A 22,119-nucleotide genomic window follows, 5' to 3' on the forward strand; every position below is an offset into this window, starting at 1 on the left:
CCAAAGGGATCTGGTGGAGCCCCACAAGTGAGAAAATTATGGTTAGAACAGAGGGTTCCCAATGCCTACTCCAGAATCCTTTACTTTTCCATGATGTACAGTGGATTTTGCACTTGAATGCTGCTTTCAATGTCTTTTTTTTTTTTAAAGATTTATTTTTTATTCAAACAATAGCTGGGGTAAAGGCCAGAGGCGTGGGAAGGTGAGAGGATTCACCAGAGACAGAGCGGGGAGAACAGGCAGACGGACCAAAAGCACTGCTGAGGGGAGCAGCGAGCGCAACAGGAGAGATCTGCCACGCCATGTGGGAATATCCCTGGTCAGCTGGGAATCAAACACACGCTGCAGAGGCTGCGGACAGCTTCACAGCACTGCGCTCAACCCGCTGCACCACCAGGGAGGCCCTCAATTTCTTTAAAAAATCGAAAGAACCTATATTTGTAGCAGTATTATTCACAATACTCAAGAGGCTGAAACAACACAATGACCCAACTGTGTATTAATGAATGGACAAACACTATATGTGTGTAAATATCTATCTAGATATATATATATATTTATATATATCTACCTACATATATACGCCACATTTGTTTATCTATGCATCTATGCATGCATACAATGGAATATTATTCAGCCTTATATATGAAATCCTGTCACATGCTACAAATAGAGGAACCTTGAAGAGATTATGCTAAGTGAAACAAATCAATCATAAAAATACACCTTACATTCACCATACAGAGATATTAGAAACAAAAAGGGAAACTTGCGATTCCTTGCATTTTAAGGCTGCTTTTGTCCTTATGCAATGCCACGGCCCCTCTCTGGTCAGTCTTGAGGAACACCCTCATTTGCATTAGCTCAAGAGTATTCCAGGTATATGGAAACAACCCAAACATCCAAAAATAGATGACTAGATCAAGAAGATATGGTATATATACACAATGGAATGTTATTCAGCAATCAAAAAAGATAAACTCATGCCATTCTCAGCAACGTGGATGGAGCCAGAAGGAATTCTGCTCCATGAAATAAGCCAGAAGGAAAAAAAAAATATCGTATGATTTCACTTATAGCAGGAATATAGGGGAGCCAAATGAGACATCAGTGTAAACAAATGATAACAGTACAAAACACAACAAAGCAAAATCAGACAATTATAAATCAGAGACATACTTCAGGGGAGGAGGAGGGGAGAGGGATCAGAGGGAGGGAGGGAGGAGTACAGAGGACTGTGGTGATGGTGCACAGGTGCCTTGGTGAAGGAAACTCTATGGGGACTACACCTGTGGGGGTGGGAGGAAGCAAATATTGTTTAAAAATGAACAACGATGTAAAAAAACAAAGTTTTTTTTTTTTTTTTTAAAAGAGTATTCCAGGGCCTCCCCGGTGGCGCAGCGGTTGAGCGCTGGGTTGCAAAGCTGCCCACAGCCTCTGCAGCGCTGGTTCGATCCCTGGCTGCTCCCCGGCCACCGGAGGAGGGTCCCACATGTCGTGCAGACCTCTCCTGCCGCCCGCTGCTCCCCTCAGCAGTGTGCTTCGGTCCTTCTGCCTGCTCTGCTCCCTGCTCTGGCTCTGGTGAATTCTCTTACCCTCCCGCGCTTCAGACTGTACCCAGTGCTTGTATAAATAAATAAATAAATAAATAAATAAATCTTAAAAAAAAAATAGAGTATTCCAGGTACAGATGTATGAAGATTCCCTTAACCCCAGCCCCCAAGGATGGACATCTAGGTTGTTTCCAATACCCACAATTAAAAGTAATGCCTTAGGGCCTCCCCGGTGGCGCAGCGGTTGAGTGCTGGGTTGCGAAGCTGCCCGCAACCTCTGCGGCGCCGGTTCGATCCCCGGCTGCTCCCCGGCCACCGGAGGAGGGTCCCACATGGCGCGCAGACCTCTCCTGCAGCCCGCTGCTCCCCTCAGCAGTGTACTTCGGTCCTTCTGCCTGCTCTGCTCCCTGCTCTGGCTCTGGTGAATTCTCTCACCCTCCCGCGCTTCTGACTGTACCCAGTGCATGTATAAACAAAACGAAAACAAACAAATAAATAAATAAATAAAACATGCCTCTATAAAAAAAAAAATAAAAAAAAAAAAAAAGTAATGCCTTAGGCCAATTCTTTAGAAGTAGAAGAGCTGATCAGGTGATACTGTTACTATTTTTTTTTTTTTTAAAGATTTATCTATGTATGCATACAAGAACCGGGGTACAGGCCAGATGCGTGGGAGGTGAAAGGATTAACAAGAGACAGAGTGGGGAACAGAACAGGCAGACTGACGAAATACACTGCTGAGGGGAGCAGCTGGCTAGACAGGAGAGGTCCACCGCGCCATGTGCGACCCTTGCTGGCTGGCTGGGATAGAACCAGTACTGCAAAAGTTGTGGACAGCTTCACAGCGTTGCGCTCAACTGCCTGTGCTGCCAGGGAAGGCCCTGTTACTATTTCTTAATTGAATTGATATTTAACTCATCTCAGACTGTGATAGGTGGTTATACGTTGTCATCTTACTTAAAATTTTAAAAGTCAATAAATAAGCTTTTTAAAAATAGTCCTTTTTCTTAGCATAGAAATGACACTTTCATCACTCACTAAGACCAAGTCGGGTGTGCCCAGCAGGGGCCATGGGAATGAACAGTGGACTGGGAATCCAGGACTTCAGTCACTGGGCTGTAGGGGCTTGGGATCAGCTGGATACAGATGAAGGAGCACTGGCTTTGGAGTTACACAGGCTTCGGCTCCCATATGGTCTATCAGAAAGCTGAAGCTCAACTTTCTTAAATGTAAAATGGAGATAATGATCTTACTCCACCAAGAACTGTTGAAAGGACGAGAAAGTATGGCAAGTGTCACTCTGCAACCAAAACAGCCATGGCCCCTCCCAAGCCTCCCCCCATGACCTTGAGACCTGGGCCTGTACTCTGTAGTCCCGGTACTCTGAAGTCTAGCTCAAGGGAAGTAAAAGAGTCACTTTGTCCCCCTCAAGTTCCCTAAACAAATAATATGCCTTCCAAGTAATCCTGAATGAGGTAAGTTGGCTCCAGAGGCTCCAGGCAGGGCCTGGGCAGGGTTCATCATTCCCTGCAGCCAACAGATGGCCAACATCAGCACAAACAACAGCCTTCCATATGTTAGCACAGACGGCAGCCAGGTGGGGCGCAATTCTGCCAAGTGTGAGAGCCCAAGTCATTGGGCCCAGCAGCCATCTGGTGCAATGTCCTGGAGTCCAAATCTCTTGTGAGGCCAGTTCTGCAGGGGCCTGGGATAGACAATGGCTTAATGGGTATCGGAGTCATCCTAGGGTTTAACATGACTCCAGAGGTGCAGGGAGTACATTTACTTTTTCTGAAAGGTGGTTATGGTGCTTGTGTCTGATACTAGGCCATGGAGGAAGCAGCCAGGCTGTGGTGAGAGTCCTGGACCTGGAGGAGACCAGGGCCCTGGTGCCAGGAATCTGTATACACCTCTCTAGTAAACGCCATTCTAACTCCATTTATAGAGCAGGAAACTGAGGCTTAGTGAGGCTAAGAAACTTGCTTAGGGTCAGAATTTGGGTCTGCACCTTCTTTAAGGGCCTGTACTCTGAAGCACCCACTAGGCTGAAGTGCATTGGTGAGACAGGGGAGAGCACACAAATCTACTCAAACAGCAAGTCAAAGCTAAACCATAAGACTTGTTCTTCTCCCAACTCTCTGTCCCAGGGCAGGGTCAAGGTTTGTTGGAAATCAAATTTCTAAGAAAGTCCATATACTTTAATGTTTACACAACTTCCTCTTGACATTTTCACTCTGACTGCAGGGCAGTTTTCAACAGCCTGGGCAGCCCTTACTCATCTCTAAGAGCTTGCCTTTGTTTCTGGAAGGATGGTGAACTGTCCAGGATTGTGCAGCTATCAGGCCCAAACCTAAATGAAGTCTAGGTCTCCTAGGGCCTCTCAAGTTCATCTCACCATTTATAATGCCTTAGAAAGAAAGGCTGAGTAAAGAGAGGCTGCCCAGATTTCCTAGAAAGAAGAGGAAAAGGTGGGGAAAGGAGAGGTGGTATATACATTCCAGATTTCTTTTCTTTTCCAGGATCTGGTCTGGGACTTAGCTCTTTTGTCCAGGGATCAGGCAGACACTAGAGCTCTGCTTAATACCATCTCCGCTCTCAGAGACATTGTGCAGCCTCACAAAGCAACACAGACAAAATGGGAGGAAATGAGAGTAACTGGCTGCTAAGTGACACCGAGACTTCGCATGCAGCAACAATACATCTGGGTGTGGATTTGCTTCATGTCTGTCTCTGCCCTGAGATCGAGACCTAGCACTTAGAACCCCATGACTCATCTGAATTCCTAGGAATTCAACTTTTTATGGTATTCCCCATAACAGATCCTCAAAAAACCTTTCTGAAAGGCCCACCAGGGGTCTCCCTGGTGGCACAGGCGGTTGAGAGCAGCGCTGTGAAGCTGTTTGCAACCTCTGCAGTGCTGGTTCGATCCCTGCCGGCCTCAAAGCAACCCACATGGCGAGCAGACCTCTCCTGTCTCGCCCGCTGCTCCCCTCAGCAATGTGTTTCGCCAGTCTACCTGTTCTGTTCCCGGCTCTGTCTCTGGTGAATCCTCTCACCCTCCTGCGCATCTGGCCTGTACCCTGGTTCTTGTATCAATAAAATAAATCTTTAAAATAAATAAATAAAATAAATAGAAACAACAGGCATTTATTAAAAAAAAAAAAAGCCTGATGAGTAAACAAATAAGTTGAGAACCTAAGAGTGAATGAGCTGCCTCCTTTGAGAACTCTCATCACCTGTGCCCCACCGAGGACACAACTTCTGCCCTGCCAGGAACAAAGCCTCCACTGGGTCCCCTTATATCTACATAGGGTGAGAAAGGCAGAGGAGGGGCAAAACTAGGTAGGGAGAGCATTTTTCTGAACTGTCTTCTCCAAAAACACAACACAAAGGAAAAAAAAGCAATGTACAAGGGCGATAATATTCCAAAATACAGTATTCCCTTCCCCTCCCCAGGAATTAAGAGTCTGGAAACTCTAGAGCCAGGTATGGAATCAGATGCAGCATTATCCTCTGGGAGGGATGAGAGCATTATTGTTATTGTTATTAATATTATTGTAACTAAAGTGGTCTTCAGGCACCTTGCCCTTGGTGGCATTTGGTCACCTAGTCTGAGTGACAGCATATCCTTGAGTAATCAACAGTGTGCCAATTTGAAGGACCTGCAGTTTGGGCATTAAGGATGACAGACTGGCCTAGCCCAGAGGGCTAGTGCCTCACGACTAGCTCATCCAAAGGCTCTAGGCCCAGAGTGGTATGCTGGAGTCTGGGGCCTCTCTGGGGTCAAAGCTCACCTTCTGAGACTGTAACTCCTGGGTAAGCATCAGAACCTGCTGCTCCAGGGCCAGCGCTTTCTCCTGGGCAGTTCGATTCCGCGTGAGTCCATCAGAGAAGAATGGGAAGGTGTTGTTCTGACGCTTGGCTTTCTGAATGAAATTGGCAGTCAGAGAGGACTTGAGTATAGGCTTTGGAGAACCTGCTGGCTCTTTTCCTGCTCAAAAGGAGAAACGCAGAGGTTATGATGAAGGACATGAGGCGTTCTCAAACTTGAGCTTGCTATGGAAGTACTGGCAGGGCTTGTTAAAATGCAGGCTTTTGAACCCTACTCCAGAGCTTTTCGCAGGGAGGTCTTGAGTATCTGCATTTCTAAAAAGTCCCTGAGGCTGATGCACCTTGTCCAGGGATAATACTTTGAGAGCCACTGGGATATATAAATATTATCTAGACTATGCTAGCCAGGTCATTCAGCCCGTTCTGTAAACTACACTTGGACTCCCACTTGCACGGGCCTTTCATACTACCCACCCCTAGAGTTTGCCAGTAGGTTGCCGCCTCTTATTTGTTGTTTCAGGATCCCACCTCTGCCCTCTGGGTGATTTGCAAAACACTCAGAGCTGTCCATTCAAAGGAGCCCCATAGAGTAACAAACTCTTCTTTTATTCTTATTATAAGCTAAGTTGGGATATATTTTCCACAATGTTCATAATCCTTTCATTTCCTCTAAGGTAGGGTCAGAAACTGCGACAGACCACAAACCAAAGCCAGTCTACACCTGCTTTTGCAAATAAAGTTTTACTGGAACACAGCCACACCCACTTAGGCATGCACTATATGTGCTGCTTTCACTCACAAGGGCAGAGTTGAGTACTTGTGAAAGAGGCCAGATGGTCCGCATGGCTCATATATTCACTATCTGGCTCTTTACAGAAAACATTTGCGACTAGTACTATATTATATTCTTAAATCTAACATCACTGAGTCAATCACCCAGGTGGCCTTATCTGCCCTGCTTTAGTGCTCTGTGCTTTAGTGCTCTGCCACCATCCCATGTGGGGGCATTTCAATGACCCGATTATGTGATAAAAGACCTTGAGAATCTTTTAACGTGGCCCATACACATGATGCTCATGATGGAGCTCCAGTGGGATAAGTTCCCAGTGCCAGAGAAAACTTTGCTTCTTCTGAAGAAACATGTGTTGGCCATATGGACACGGGACATAACCTAACCAGCATTTCCCTTTTTGCCATGGCTGTTCAGAAGCTCAGAGCCACACTGGTTGCCCACCTTTAGTGCTCTGTACGATCTTATCTTGATCTCATCTCAGTCTCCTAACCCCAATTACTCATTTGCTTTCTCCTGATATGTTCTTTAGCAAGCCATTGCAGTCCTCTTGGGATTAAGGTATTAAAAATCAGAACGTGGTATGTAATTCTGGGGGAGGAGAAAGATAGGGCTTGGAGGAGGAGCTGAATGACTTCGCATGTTTCTTCTAGAGATCAGATTGGCCAGTCTTACCAGATAAAAAATTACTCTGGTAATTCTTGACAAGAACCAGAAACTCTGTGGCCTTGTTGACTACAACAACAGAATGGTCTTGTTCCAGATGTAAAAGAAATCTGGCTGCACCAGGCACAGAGCAAAATAAAAATATGTACTTAGGGCACCAAAGGAGCCAAGCCCCTAATGGTGTGGCTCGACCACATTTTGTGGCAGACGTAAGGAGCTATGTCATAGCTCAGTGGCCATGTAGTCACTCGTTCTGCTCATTGGGGAAATCGGATTTCAGTCACTCCAGAAAGGCAATTTTATACCCTCTCCTTAGAAATTAAGCAAGTAAGAGTTTTCCTTATTATCCCAAACAATTGTTAAGCATTTCCAGTTTCAGTTTGGAAAGATGAAGAGTTCTGGAGAGATGGTGAGGATGGCTGTATAACAACGTGCATGTGTTAAAAAAAAAAAAAAAGGTATCATTATTAGACTCACAAAACCCAGAGGGAGAGTCCATTTCGTCTTTTGACACACTACACAAATGCTGGCCCTTGGGAGAGGAGAGAGGGTCTTCACTAGGTCTCTGAAGGGCGCTCAGACTTGGGCAAAGGCTCACCTGGGGCGCTGGGGTCAGGGGGCGAGGGCTGCTCCTTCTGAGGGTCCCCAATTGGGGAAGCATCTTCCTCTGGAGGTCTGTGGCCTGTTCCTTGGGGCTGCCTGTTGCCCCGGAAATTGTACATTGTGTTTCTGAAAGGGAAACAGAGGAGCACAATCAGTTAAATTAAGAGCAGAGAATAAATTAGAACTCAGCACTCCCACCACCTGACCTTGAAATCTGTCCAGTGACTACTCTTGCTCTGGTATTTCTCAGATCCTATTACAAGGAATCCTGACTCCTTGGGTGAGTCACTTCCCCTTTCTAATCCTTACTTTCCCCAACTGAAAACAAAGGTAAAGGTCATATTAAAAAAATAATGATGGCCATGCAGGGCACTATTTACTGAGTGTCACTGTACTGGATCTTATGCTGCGCCCCATTACATAGATCTCACAAACCAGGAGCCACAAGAGGTGGGGAGGTCTCAGGACACATCCCTATAGCTAGAGGCACTGGCTGGGTGGGGTGCCCGTCACTGCTGCCCGCACTTCCCTTTCCCAGCAGCTTCAGCCTTCCCAGAGAGTCTAGGACTCATAAGCATTCATGTCTGGGGTGTGGGAGGGCACAGAACCCAAACTTCAGAGCATCTAAGGGCCTTCCAGGCTTAGCACACACGTCTACTGGGGATGGCTCTACTAACACAGTACCACTGACACAGCCCAGGGTGCCATGACCGAGCTAAACTACTGCTCTTAGAATAGGCATCTCCATTTCACAAATGTATTGACTTTGCTTGGAGTAGTTCAAAGATTATTTTCTGTACAGGTTTAGCTCCAGGTCTGAAAGGCCCACACAACTTAGAGGGTAACTTTGGGCAAGCCATTTACCCTCTCTGAGCCAAGAAGTTTTTTCTCTAGGCTTAGAAGTTTCTTCATGTGCAATGTAGATGGTGAACAGATCCAAGCCAGGGCAGGACTAAGTCAAACACCACATGCATTTGGCTCATTTAATCTCACAACTGCCAGAGGAAAGTAAGTACTATTGATATAATCACCCATTGTAGAGAGAGAACTGAGATTCAGAGAAGAAAGATAATCCAAGCCACAGGGGAAGTAAGTGGTAGGTAAGGTTGAACACCAGACCTGTACATCTAACTCCACGGTCTAAGAAATTAACTGTTTGGATATTGGAGCTGGATCTGTTGTAGAGCAACCCCAATACAAAACGGGGTGCCTGACTGTGGGTCCTCACCAGCGTGCTTAAAAGGACTTATCAATACTCTACTGCAGGCACACGCGAAAGGTTAATAAAGGTTTATTTACAAGGGAAGGGGAAATGAGGAAATGTACAGCTCAGGGAGAAAAGTGGGAGACAAAGTTTTAAATGAGTCCTACCCGATCCGCCAATCAGGAATCCCAAAATGGCACTCTGAGAGCTGACTGCCAGCCAGGAGCCGTGAAGCCAGGAGGCGAGCAATAGCGAGCGACCCCAAGGCCCACGTGTTTGGTTTTTATCTCCAACCTGGCTGCCCAACTCCACCCTCGGGTCCCAGCCACCTTTCCTTTGGTGGTGATGGATTTGTCTTTCCCAATGTCTTGATGGCTTTAGTCTGGAGTGGGGGTGGGGTCCACAAAGTCTGTATGGGATTAGCTCAGGACATCCTTTCCCCCTAACAGATCCCCTACATTTTGCAGCGGATTCTCTTGATGGCCATTGCAAATAAAACTCCTTTATGTAATGACAAGTCTCCTGATTCAGAGCTTGGCTTTCTCTAAGTGTGCAAAACACCTGGTTTGTTGTTTACATACCATCTCACAGATTTGTCCAGACAACCTCAATGACAGCATAAAGCCTAAGCACGGTGCTCTAGAAGCTCCCCTATTCCCATCCCTTGCATGTGACCTGGACGCATGGCAGACCCCAGCAAACCCCAAGGTACTTTTCTTGTGCTGTTGCCTCGAATTTTCTGTGGGTTATTACAAGTGTCAGAGGGAAGTAACTGACTGGTTATCTGAAACTTCCTTCCTTTCTTGGTCTCTGCATGTTCTGTTCCACTTCTGCTGCCGGTGGCCATCACCAGGCATAAACCTGGCTTAATCTTCACAGGGGTGCCCTGGGAACACATTGGTCAATGGCTGCACTCTTTAGGTCCCCTCTCCCCAACAGCAGACTCTCAAAGCACACAGTTTCCCTGATGCCTCTAGAGGAAAGATCCCCTGCAGGGCAATCTCATGGTCTGCTCCTCATGCTGGGAGGTTCAGCCATGCCACATACCCCCTCTCACCTCCTTGCCCCCGGCCCCGTCTCTTTCTCTGTAGCTCAGATCTCTCCTGGGCACCAGGTCCCTCTATCTGAATATAGTGGAGATAGTTCTACCTCCAACCAGCAGCCCCTGAAGGACACTTGTATTTTCTCTAAAACTTGCTTTGATATGCTCGAGTCATAGATCCATGGGCTCTAATCCAATTCCAGTGAGCAATCTATTCTGTTTCTAACAGGTCCCAGTTTGAAGTCTCCACAGAAAATAAGCACCCAAACAGGATCAGCACTGGGTATATTGTTAATTCTCCAAAGCGTCCAGAGCAATGATAACCACAGCACATACTATTTATCAAGTACTTAACAACTGTCAAACACAGATCTAAACCCACTTAACCCCCACCCTGAGCTTATAGGCAAGCACTGATTTATTTACATTTCCTATCAGTTTAAGAGAAGGACAGAGACATTAAATAACTTGCCAAGGGCAGCACAGCTAGTGACTGGTGGAGCCAGGATACAAGTCCAGGCAGGCAGGCTCCAAAGCCCAGACCTCATTGCTATCTGCTTATAAACTTCTCAGAACAAAGACTACCATTGGGAGACTGTATATACAACACATTATTAAATGAAAAAAGTAGCTGAGAGGGACATAGACTAAATTATACATGTAAAAGATGAACCATTTGATGCATTTGACATACATACTAATCATCTGTGAAGCCACATCACATTCAGCTAAATTTTGCATGTATGAATATAGAAAACATGGAGGAAAGAGAACTATCAAATGCCAAGAAGGTTTGTCTGGGTGATGAGGTGATGAGTGACTTAAAAATCTTTACCTTTCTAGATATTTCTTACTTCCTACAAAGAATCATATATTACTTTTAAAATCAGAACAACAAATGAAATATTTTAAAGTAACAACTTCAAAGATTTTCAAGATGACTTGAAAATAAACCTCTAACCACCTCTCCAGACCCACCTCCTCTAGGGAAATCACACCAGACCCTGTATGCTCCCAAGAAGGCAACGCTTTGCTGCTTGGGCTTGGCTGCCCTTCTCCCCACTGGCACTTACTGTATTTCAGTTCCCAGGTGCTTGAGAGAAATATTCTGAAGGGCCAAAGGCAGGGCGGGGGCTGGCTGAAGGGCAGCTGCCTGGCCCACAAGCCCAGTAGGTGTTTTGACGGGGCACAGGAACTCCTCCAGCTCCGCCTCCTCTTGCTCTGGGGGAAAAAGGAAAGGGAAGTCACTCTGTTTGGGAAGACTAGCCAGTGGGGGTGAGGGCCTCGGAGGAGCACGCCCTCCGTGTGGGCTACCAGCAGAAGAGGCAGGTTTTCACTAGTTTGCAGCCAGTGGGATGATGCACTCTGCTTGGACAGCCTTCCTGGAAAGCCCTCACAAATATGCAGAAGTACAGATTATTCCCACAACTGAGAATCCATCCTCAAGAAGTTGTCTAAAATACAAACTAAGCTTAATGAGCCAAGTGGTGGATGCCAGCACTGTTTAGCCTCAACATAGAAATAAAAATAAAATTCTGGGGAAAGTAACATCATGCAGCCTCCAGACAGTGGAATATTAGGCAACCATTTGAAACAAGGCTAATGGGGAATGCTTAACACTATGGGGATCATGGGATGGATATACTATTAGATGAAAAAGTCATAAAAATTGGAGTTTTAGTATGAGCTCAATCGTATAGGTAAAGTCTCAAAGAAATATATTCTGCAGTCCCAACAATGGTTAGAGCTACATGATGGGGTTAGAAGAAGCGAGCAGGCTACTGCCACCACAGTTTACTGTTTTTCCTTAGATTTTCTTCAGTCGGTTGAGAATACTTGTATAAACACAAATACAATATTTATTCACCAAAAGTAGAGGTTTATTAAGAGATTTTACAGAATAGGAAAATTTTAAGGTCAGGGTACTGAGTAGCAAATAGCACAGTATATGTTTTGTATTATTATGTAATCTGAACTATCAATATATTCAAGTAAAAGGTGGGGGAGAGGTCATGACGTAATATTCACACTGGCTGTCTGAAAGCGAGGGGAATACGGGAACTCTTACCCTACTTTTTTGTTTTCCACGTATTCATCTTAATTCTGATAATTAGTGCTTCTGAACCTTTAATGTTAAGGAGGTTTCAAGGTTAAGGACACATTATTTGAGGTCTAAGACAGGGGAGATGAGCTATTTAGAAGTCAGTTTTGGGAGCTGTAAAAAGTGGAAGAGAACGAAGGCCATTTATGGGATGGGATGATGTTGTTTTTTTTTTTTTTTAAAGTTTTATTTATTTATTTATACAAGCACTGGGTACAGTCAGAAGCGCAGGAGGGTGAGAGAGAATTCACCAGAGCCAGAGCAGGGAGCAGAACAGACAGACTGATGAAATACACTGCTGAGCGGAGCAGCAGGCGCAGCAGGAGAGGTCTGCGCACCATGTGGAACCCTTGCCGATGGCCGGAGATCGAACTGGTGCTGCAGAGGCTGCGGGCAGCTTCGCAGCCCAGGGCTCAACCACTGCGCCACTGGGGAGGCCCTGGGATGATCTTGTTTTGGGATCTAAAGGGCAATAGACAAGACACCTTTGACACCTGCAACAGGTGGGAAAAGTAGGCATTGAGGGAATTCATTGTTGCACTAACATGCAAAACGGTATGGGTGCAAAAAATAAATAAATGGTAGGGAGAGGAGTTGTTCAATCTACAAAAAAATAAATTTGTTAATTTCTAATAGGCTCTTTCATTTCTTGCAAGCTGACTAATACTTGGCAATATCAAGTTATTTCTCTAGTTCCTCCAATTCACTCTCTCACCAAACACATTTGGGTGTCTACCCTAAGGTTTCCAGGTGGGGCTGGAGAAATGAGATAATCAAAGGCACAGGAAGCTCCACTTAAAGGAACAGGAAGACCAAGTGGGTGGCAGGTGGAAGGCAGGCCAAAGTGCAGGGGGGGTTCTGGTGTGTGGAGGCAGATTACGGCCAACTCAAGTCAGGGAGGCTTCCTGGAACAAGGGCACTGAAGCTGGGCCCTGGAGACCAGATGATGTAGGGGTGAGGAGGGGCCTTGTATGCAAGTGCAGGCAGCATCTGGGTGTTTTGGACCCAGAGCTGACGCAGGAAGGGAACCAGAGGAAATGGGGCTGGAAAGGGCAGGGCTCCTCTCCAGCTTGGACAAATGTCCTCAGTGAGGTGACCACACAAAGAATTTTCAGCAGCAATGATTTGTAATTCTCCTTCTGCCTGAGCCCTTGAGACTGCTCCATCACAAGCAGGAAGAAGTCATTGCCCAACAGAGGGTCTGGGCCAGTAGGCCACTGCTTCCCCAGAGGGCTCTGGGCACAAGGCTAATTGCCCCTCTGGTGGAGAGGTTAGGGGTATGAGTCTGCACACTAGGGTTCAAATTTTCTTGCCCTGTGACGTTGGACACATCCCCTGGCCTCTTAGAGCCTTAGTCTCCTGTTGTGTAAAGTGGGAGGGAATCACACTAATTCCCTCATAAGAATGTTGTGAGACCATATAACTTGATCATGTACAGTATTTGGACAGTGTCAGTAAACAGCTGGCATATTTCATGATGATGCACATTTATAAAAGTGCTGGTAACCTGTGTCCTGCTTTGGAAACAACAGTAACATCGGTTATTAATATGTCTGTTGGCTTCCCCTTGATCTTTATGAGCTCTTGTGAAGATGGATGTTTAGGTAAAGTATAAAGGTGCAAAGGCTTCTAAGCTATAGAGAGCATGCCTCGCTGATCACTCAAGGGCAATAATAAGACATTTTTTATAAGATGAAGTGTCTGTGATTCAAAGTCAGATGTGAGTCACGAGGTTTTTGCTGTCCTGAAACAGGCGCCTGCTTCCTTCCAGGAAGGGTGGAGACTAGAGAAGTGGAGTTTACTCCAGATGGCAAATCTAGGGTCTGCCAGCTTGCCCAAGACTCCAGAAATGCCCTCTGGCTGGGCTGGAGGAAGGTTTTACAGGGGCCCCGGGTTTGGGAGGGTAAAGGCTTGCAGTGGGAAGAGAAAGCTTCAGGGGAGTAGCCAACATCCCTGCTTCCTGAGTTTCTACCAGCATCATCCTGGGGAGACCAGCATCAAGCCTCTCCCCCCAACCCTCCTGACCAGAGCTGGGACAGACCACGAAGAGGCCTGGTCAAGTATGTAAAACCAAAACCACCGGATTCCAGAACTGGGAAAGGGCCCCACAGATAGAAGGCTATGTGGGATCCCAAAGCCACTCTTTTGTTAACGTGGACATGCAGGAATTCTATTATCAGAGGGTGTCTTGTTGCTGCTAGTCTCAGGCTGGTCTCTGGTAACCATGTCAACTCATGCTGCAGTTTTCTGCGCAGCTGGGGTGCCTGGCTCTCCTGCAGGTGGGAGGTGAGGGTAGAAGTCCAGAAGTAAAGACAAACCAACTCTTTCCCGGAGTCAGCCCTTACAGACATAAGCCACCCAGAAAGTTTCAAATTACTAATTATTAACAATAAAAAGGAGCAGTTAGGCAGCTATTATAATAATAATAATAGCGTACACACACATAAACAAATAATAACATTATCAGGACAGCCACGTTATACTGAGCACGTATATGTGTCTGGCATTACGCTAAGGGCTTCACATTCCCTTCTTCATTTAAGTATAAAGTTCAATGCTTTCACTCACACAGTCACTCAACAAATACCCAATGTGACGAGCAGAGAACCAGGTACTCGGGACTTGGGCGACAAAGACACAGGCCCCACTCTTGAGGGCTAGAACACAAAGACTGACAAGGACACTAGAATACAATGCGACCCAAAGCACTTGGTAGAAGCATCTGAAAATAGTGCTGAGGGCTCATATAGAGTCCACTTGGTCAAGCCCTGGAAGGCTTCTATGAGGAAGTGACAATGGAGCTTGCCACAGAAAACAATTGGGACTGTGCCTGGCAGAGGAAAGAGAGCAGGCTCTTCTGGTGGTGCTGCAGCACAAGATGGCTGCCGGCAAAGCAGGCAGAGGCGAGGTGAGGAAGGAGGAGCCCTGAAGACTGTGCTGAAAAGCTGGGGCTGGGCCTGGTGGGTGGCTATGAGGGACAGGCTCAGGCTTTCAATTTAGAGAGCGCACTCTGGCGTGGTGAGAAGGATGGTCTAAGGCGGCAGCCCAGGACATGGAGAGTGTGAGGAGGCTGCTGTGGCTTTCCAGTTAAGAGCTGAGGCCTGACAGAGGCATCAGCAGTGAGGGGGGCCTGGGTCTGCCATGTCGGCCAGAGCAGACGTGCCAGCAATGGTTGGTGACTGACTAGACTTGTTACCCGAGACAAGGCAAGGGAGGAGGGCAGCTCTCGACTGCAGGAACGACTTTGAGGGAAGGGGACCTGGGAGAGGAGAAGGGTCAAGGGCAGATGAGCTCAGTGAGGGACACATAAACATCTGAGTACAGAAGTTAGACCCGCTAAAGCTTTGTGCTGGGACCTCATTCCTTGTGCTTCTGCAGGGCAACTGTGGGTGGTCTGCCCTGACTCTCAAGCCTGCCAATCATATTCCTTGCTTGGCAAGGACACAAGAGGCAGGACCTCCAGGACTCCTCATCTGGGACATTATAGGATTTTGGATTAAGGAACTTCATTCATGGGCCGCATGGCCAGGATGAAGATTCTGCTTTAGGAAAACACCAGGGATAAAAACCACCGATCTACCCAACTCACAGCACAAAATGTATACAAGTAAGAAATAACAAGACCTCCATTTTCTCATTCACCTTCCTCATGGCAACTCTGTGAAAGTTTGATTTGTTCACACTTTCCTGTAATAGCTGTCATAATATTAGCTGCCATTTGTTGAGCTCTGACAAGGTATGGGCATTGTTCCAACCACATAAGGCATGTGGGTTCATTTAGTCCTCATAATAAGCCTAATATGATGTATTAACCCCATTTTAAAGGGAAGGAAACTAAAGTTCAGAAAGTTTAAGTCACTTGCCTAAGGCCACACAGGATCAGACTTTGAATCCAGGCTGCCTGGCCTCACAGTCATTCCTCCTGGATGCTAGACTGTTGTCCTAACTAATCCTGAGTCCCATCCCAGGCTCTCTGCTGCTACAGTAGAGTTCCTCCCACTCACCCATCAGGAGGGTAAAGGCTAGGTCAGTGGAAGCCCTGAGTGTGTGGGCAGGAGGTGAGCCTGCAGGTACCTAGGTCGAGGCGCAGGGCAGGCCCGTTCTCAGACAGGTTGGCGTCAGGGACGGCAGGAGGCACGGGTGGGCTGTTGTGGAACTCCCAGCGCTTCATCTGCAGCTGCTGCAGCCAGTACAGCATCACTTGCTTGGAGGCGGCCTGAGAAGCACAAGGGTTAGTTGGCAAAGCCCTGTGTCTGCAGGATGGCACTGGGTGCAGGATGTGACAAGGATAGTCCTTCCCAGAAAAAAAAAAATTATCATTGTGGATGGATGCCCCCCTCTGAAATGTCATATGCATCTTGGCCACATACTAGGTAGTCAAAATATGCTGGCTGGATTGGGAGCACTAAGGGAGAGGGAAGAGCTTTGGAATTCTGAGCTGTGTGGGACCTGGTGCCATCACCCTCGTTAAAGTCTTAGTTGCCCTTCTGTGGAATGTGGGGAATCCCTCTGTTTGGGTTTCATTGAAACCATGGGTACCATAGGAGACTGGAAAGTCCTCCATCACACTATGCCAATAAGATGATACCTTCCAGGCACCCCAGAAAGGTAATGGTTAATGCTCTCATTAGTCTCCCAGTACTCCCTGCCCAATTTCCATCTCATACCATTACCTCACTGCACCCTCTAAGAGGGAGCTCAGGCAGGAGTGATCAGACCTGTCTACAGATGGACCTACTCTGAATTGGCCTGGGCTGCTGATGGAGAGCTGATTCCAGAACAGGAGACTCCCAGTTGTAGGTTAGAGTTTTGTCGTGATTTACGGCCAGGAGTCTATGACTTATACAGAGAAGGCACGGGATCAAATGGGCTGTAGAAGTGGGTGGGTGAGCCTTATAGCTGCCTCAAGGCCACGTGGGAAGAGCTGCAGGCTATGAGCAAGCTCCCCATCTCTGGACTTGATGCATGCGTAAGGCCAGGGGGCTACTTGAGAGAGCCCCAGCCTGCCATGGAGGTATCAAATAAGATTAACTGAGGCATGTCAGCCTTCCCTTTCTATGTAATGTCCCTGAGTGGCCGAAGTCCCTTCCAAGGCTTTATCATGGCCGTGTGCCAACAAGTTCCAAACCTCATGCCCCATCTTATTATTTCAATGGACAGGTGTACACTGAGCACCTGCTATCCATTTTGGGGACTGTGGCAGGCACCGGACATACTGTGTGAGTCGATACACAAGGCCCCGGCCCCTGGGAGCTTAAGCATTTACTGAGGGGGCCATAAACCTGGATGCCCATGCATTCCTCATCCTGGGTGCCCTTCTGTCAGTGACTGACCCATCAGACAATCAGCCTGTTACTCAAGGCACATTCTCTGCCTAATATCCCTAGCAACTCCCAGTCTCTGCCCCCCAGCCCAACCCAGCTCTACTCCAAATCACCTCCTGACAGACTCTCTGACCATCAGCCTTGCCTTCTCATTTACTCTCTACCCAATAGCCACACTGAGCTTTCTCAACTAATTTCACAGTGCTTCCTTGAAACTCTCGCCAGCCACTTCCCCACCCTCCACAAGTCAAAGCCTGATCTCTGGCCTAACTCACAAGTGCCTGTCCTTGGGCTTCTGCTGTTCCACTCCATCTTTTGCCCTCTGGGATTTGCCTGGACGTTCTGGGCTGTATCATGTTTTCTTATTTTTACTCACGGGACTCTTTCTCCCCCTTGTCTGCTTACAGAAAACCATTTTCCTCTTTCAAGTCTTAGGGGTGTCCCCTCCTCTATGATGTGCCTTCTGGATGGTCCCTCCTGTCACTCCTTTTCTAGTATAGACTTATCACGGTGTCTCTCTACAAGATTTTATTGTGCACACAGTCTCCTTGTCAGTCTTAGTCAGTCTCTCACTAGCGCTTAAGCTATATGAGCACCAGGGAGCAGGTCTGATTTGGCTCCACACCCCACTGCCTAACACAGAGCCAGGCACACACAGTCAATGGCATAGTTAGAGATGTGAGCTGGGGATTGTGTAGATACCATTAAACCTGCTGAGGAGACACATGACTAGTAAGCCACAAAGTCACATGACCTCTGAAATGCCTGTCTTTCCTGATCTGGAATTCCTAGTTTCCATTATTTTAGCCTTTGGTCATCCATCAGGCCAGGCCAATAGAGGGAGACCAACTGTGGGCCATATTCAGGGATTTTGATAGAGGCCCAGTTAGTTGCCTGGAGGTGGGACAGAAGGGGTGGAAGATAGGGCCAGGTTGGGGACACTGTCGTATAGCACACTGTTCTCTAAGGAGCATGGATGTCAGAACTCTTAGACCAGATCTGTCTCTCTGTGGCATCTCCTTTTGGTGTGAACATTCTGTCCTTGGCCAGTGTGTTCAGTCAGCCAATATTTATTGAGCACCTACTGGAAGCCAGGCTGTATTCTAGGAGCTGGGATTAATTCAACAATTTGTAGATGCTTTTTATGTGCCAGATGCTTACGTACCTAGCTTTAACTCTCACAGACTACCTAGATGCCCATGGTCATATAGCTAGTAAAGCTGACGAATTACTCAAATAAATCCAAGTCTGTCTGATTTCAATGCGCGTGTCCTTTCCACCGTTGCAGGTTTTCTTAATTAAAAAATTGTAATACAAAACCTATCCTTCCTGCTGAAGGGTGCACAGGTACATACATGCCTCAAAAAGCAACATCGGCTGATCATCGAAACCTAAGTGTTTGTCTTTCCAATTCTGTGAACGTTTTCTCTGCAGCCCCTTGAAAGTCACTTCCTCTTTCTGACTCAGTTTTGCCGTCTGTAAAATGGGTCAAACAACCATGCTGCAAGAACCCAGTGAGGAAATGCGTGTGAAGTCACTTCGGAAAGCACAAAACTATGTAAATTTACTGTGGCCACACACCCGCACCCTGTCGTGCCCTGGGAACCCATCCTGTCTGAAAAGGCGAAAAGCGATCCATGTACCTTCAGTGTAATAACTCGGCTGGGTGTCTTGATTTCGAAAGTCCCCTCCTCGGCGTCTGCCTTGCAGTCAAAGACCGCACTGGAGAGGTCGATGCTGTCCAAGGGATTGGCGGCCTGTGCAGTCCGTGAATAATACAGGTGACATTTCCCCTCGTCGTAGTAGAACCAGCGGGATTTCCAGCCACGGATGGGCCCTTTGCCGCCAAACTTACTTAAATATCCACAGAGTTTTTTGGGAGCCACTTCTAGGGACCCGGCGCAGTCCTCCGGCTCCTCGGGGGAGAGCAGCTCCGGATCCCCGGTGGAGCCGGCAGGTTCTTCGAACCCCGGGGCCAAGGAGCTGGACTCTGGGGGCTTCTCCGGGGCGCCCTCCATGCTACCGCAGAGGGAGTGGAGATCCCTATCTTAGCGACCCTGGGGTAACCTCGAAAAGGGAGCTATCTGGGCCGGGCAGAGCCACTGGAGCCCCGACTCCAGGAGACTGCAGAAGGTTGCGCCGGCTAAGGCGTGAACGTCTCAAAGACCGAAAACCCAAGTTAGGGCGTCTGTCCACGCCCCCGCCGCCCTCTGGACCGCCTGTCAGTCAGGCCGCGCCCCCTCCGGCTCCTCCCACTCGCGGCTTCCGGCCCGGCCGCTGCCGCTCCGCCATCTTTACTGAGGGCGGCTGCGGGGCGGGGCGTGGCCTCAGGTAGAAGGCGGGAGTCACCGGTTAGGTGACGTAAAAGACGGTCCTTTCTCACGCCGTACGGGCCGCTCCTCATTTCCTCGCTGGTCAGCTCGGGTCACCATCCGACGGCGCATCGCGAGGCCATTGGTCGAGAGGGACGCTGGCCTTGCGCGTCACTTCCGGCGGCGTGGGACGCGCGGCTCATGGGCTCTACCTTGGCGCAGCTGCGTTATTTCGGCGCCGTGGTGACTGTAGAGCAGGGTACGCGCTCCAGCTCAGGGACGGGTCCACCTCGTCTCCTTTCGACCCCTGTTACATTGCGCGGGACACCCGAGCTTGGCTGCTCCTCCGCGGCAACCTGGTGCCACTCTTGGATTCAACTTCCTGTCTCATTGTAACCTTTGCGCTGTCCCTCTGGGGTGCGTCCCTCGTGGGCTGCGCATCCCATTTCCGCCTGCATGTTCAGGGCTTCACAGTTCAGGCCCCTCTCTCCACCTACCCTCTTGTTTCCTTTTTTTTTTTTTTTTTAAAGATTCACCCATTTATTTATACAAGCACTGGGTGCAGTCAGAAGCACGGGAGGGCGAGAGGACCCACCAGAGCCAGAGCGGGGAACAGAACAGGCAGACCGACGAAGTACACTGCTGAGGGGAGCAGCGGGCGTGGCAGGAGAGGTCTGCGCGCCATGTGGGACCCTCGCCGGCAGCCGGGGATGGAACCGACGCTGCAGAGGCTGCGGGCAGCTTTGCAGCCCAGCGCCCAACCGCTGCGCCACCAGGGGAGGACCCCCCCACCTTTTCTTTTAATTCATTAAATTTATTTGAGGTAGTAAGTACAGAAAAGCATGTGTTGTAAATGTGCAGTTCCATAAATTTTCACCATCTTTCAGTTGGTATAAAGTGTTTGCGAATACTTATTTTTAATCCTTAGAAAACCCATCATAGCTAAAAGACATCTAAAAATGTTTGCTGAATGAACGGTACCAATGAGGCTGAGCTGTCATGAGTCTAGAACTTGTTTGAAGTTCTCTTGCCTTGTCAGAAGGCTGCTATAGGCTCAGATGAAATACATACACCTCGAATACCTGGTAGTTCAGAATCCCATTAACTGCTCCTCATACCTTAACTGAGAAGGAGCTAAGTTTAAAATTAAAGCGGAAACATGAAAACTCTCTTTTTTTTTGGGATGTATTTCCTCTTCTCTCCCTTTTTAGTTAGTTTCCCACCCTCTGCCGCACCCTCGTGCGTGGCCAAAGACTGTAAGGCGAGAAAGGTGAGGTTCTCTGCAGCTCTTTTGCATAATTTTCAGGTTATGACTCAGCAATCTATGGCGATTTATTTAACCCAAGTCTCAGTCTTCTCACCTATAAACTAAGGATAACACTTAGCTGTTGAGGCGGATATATAGTGAAACCACTAAAGCTTACGCTCAGACCGCCAGGATTTGCAGTCTTCCAAATGGGGAGGTTGCTTGGGAATAATTCTTCCAAAAGCCAGAAGCGGTATCTCAATTTGTTATGATTTATTTTCTTGTTCTAAATAAACGTCCATCTTCATATCTACTTCTATGTTTTTAATTGTGTGAAGGGATTTTTTTTGTTTGTTTGTTTGTTTTTGGTATTCCAGGCCCTACGAAGTCTGGATACACACCTATGGGTGCCTCGAGTTGTTTTGGAAATTACAGAAACACAAACAGAATTCGAGGCTCCGGAAATGCTCAACAAATGTTCCTGGTGGCTGAAGCTCAATAAAGTAGACCTCCAGGTAAAAAGGCTGTATACCACAAAGAAGATGGTAGATTATACTGAATTCACATAATTGAAAAGTTAGAAGTTACAATCACAGTGGGAGATTTTAATGCTGCTTTCAGCTTTTGTTAGGTTTGCCAGGAAACAATGACAAAAAAAGATAGGGGAATCAGAATGCTATGGTATAATAAGATTATTAATTAAGTAGAGATCACTTTTAGATAATATTCCATCTTTAAAAAATGGGTTTTGGTTTGCAAAGAGATTTTGTGCCACCAAGTGCTCTGGCCACAGGGCATGAAAATTTGAAAATAGTACCATAAAGTTTGAAATGTATTTTTAAAATAAAAACAAATGTACTAGCTATTGGACAAAAGGGGAAATAGAAACTGCCATTATAAATGATTCCATGTGAGAGGCTCGAAGAGAATAAAAACTTGTACTAATCAGGGCCTTCCTGGTGGCTTAAGGGGTTAAGAGGCAACCTATGAAGCTATCCGCAGCCACTGCAGCATTAACTTGATCCCCAGTCATGAAGCTGCCCACGTGGGGCAGCAGACCTTTCCTGTCTCGCCCACTGCTCCCCTCAGCAGTGTATTTCAGGGGATCTGCCTGTTCTGTTTCCCACACTGTCTCTGGTGAATCCTCTCACTCCCCCCACCTCTGGCCTGTACCCTGGTTCTTGTATGCATAAATAAATCAATCTTTTAAAAAAAGAACAAAAAAACCCAGTACTAATCAAAATTTAGCATTGAGTGCTTAGTCCCTGGGGCCACATGGACATCAATATTAGAATTATAGCACCAATGATTATGTGTCACGGTGGATGCATTATTTAAACTTTTCTGAACTTCAATTTTTCTCATCTATAAAATGGTGGTAATAATACCTACCTCAGAGGCATTGAGGGAGGTCTAAATAAAGCACTTAATCAGTATCTGCCACTTA

General features: G+C 47.3%; 1 protein-coding gene across 4 annotated transcripts in view; it reads right to left on the reverse strand.

Annotated features, from left to right (window-relative positions):
* Nucleotides 1-19,324, reverse strand: part of TBC1D2 (TBC1 domain family member 2) — a 39,856-nt gene extending 20,532 nt beyond the window's left edge. For all 4 annotated transcript variants that reach the window (XM_037493041.2, XM_054689059.1, XM_037493039.2 and 1 more), the window contains exons 1-5: nucleotides 18,758-19,324; nucleotides 15,865-16,006; nucleotides 10,763-10,910; nucleotides 7,439-7,569; nucleotides 5,348-5,544 (exon numbers count right to left, since the gene is read on the reverse strand). In XM_037493041.2, coding sequence (XP_037348938.1) covers nucleotides 5,348-5,544; nucleotides 7,439-7,569; nucleotides 10,763-10,910; nucleotides 15,865-16,006; nucleotides 18,758-19,132 — 993 coding nt within the window. In that variant the 5' untranslated portion in view covers nucleotides 19,133-19,324. The remainder of the gene's footprint in view (nucleotides 1-5,347; nucleotides 5,545-7,438; nucleotides 7,570-10,762; nucleotides 10,911-15,864; nucleotides 16,007-18,757) is intronic.
* Between the last annotated feature and the right edge of the window lie 2,795 nt (nucleotides 19,325-22,119).

Source organism: Talpa occidentalis, unplaced genomic scaffold (genome assembly GCF_014898055.3).
Source record: "Talpa occidentalis isolate TD23 unplaced genomic scaffold, MPIMG_talOcc4v2.1 talOcc4.7, whole genome shotgun sequence".
NCBI lineage: Eukaryota > Metazoa > Chordata > Mammalia > Eulipotyphla > Talpidae > Talpa > Talpa occidentalis.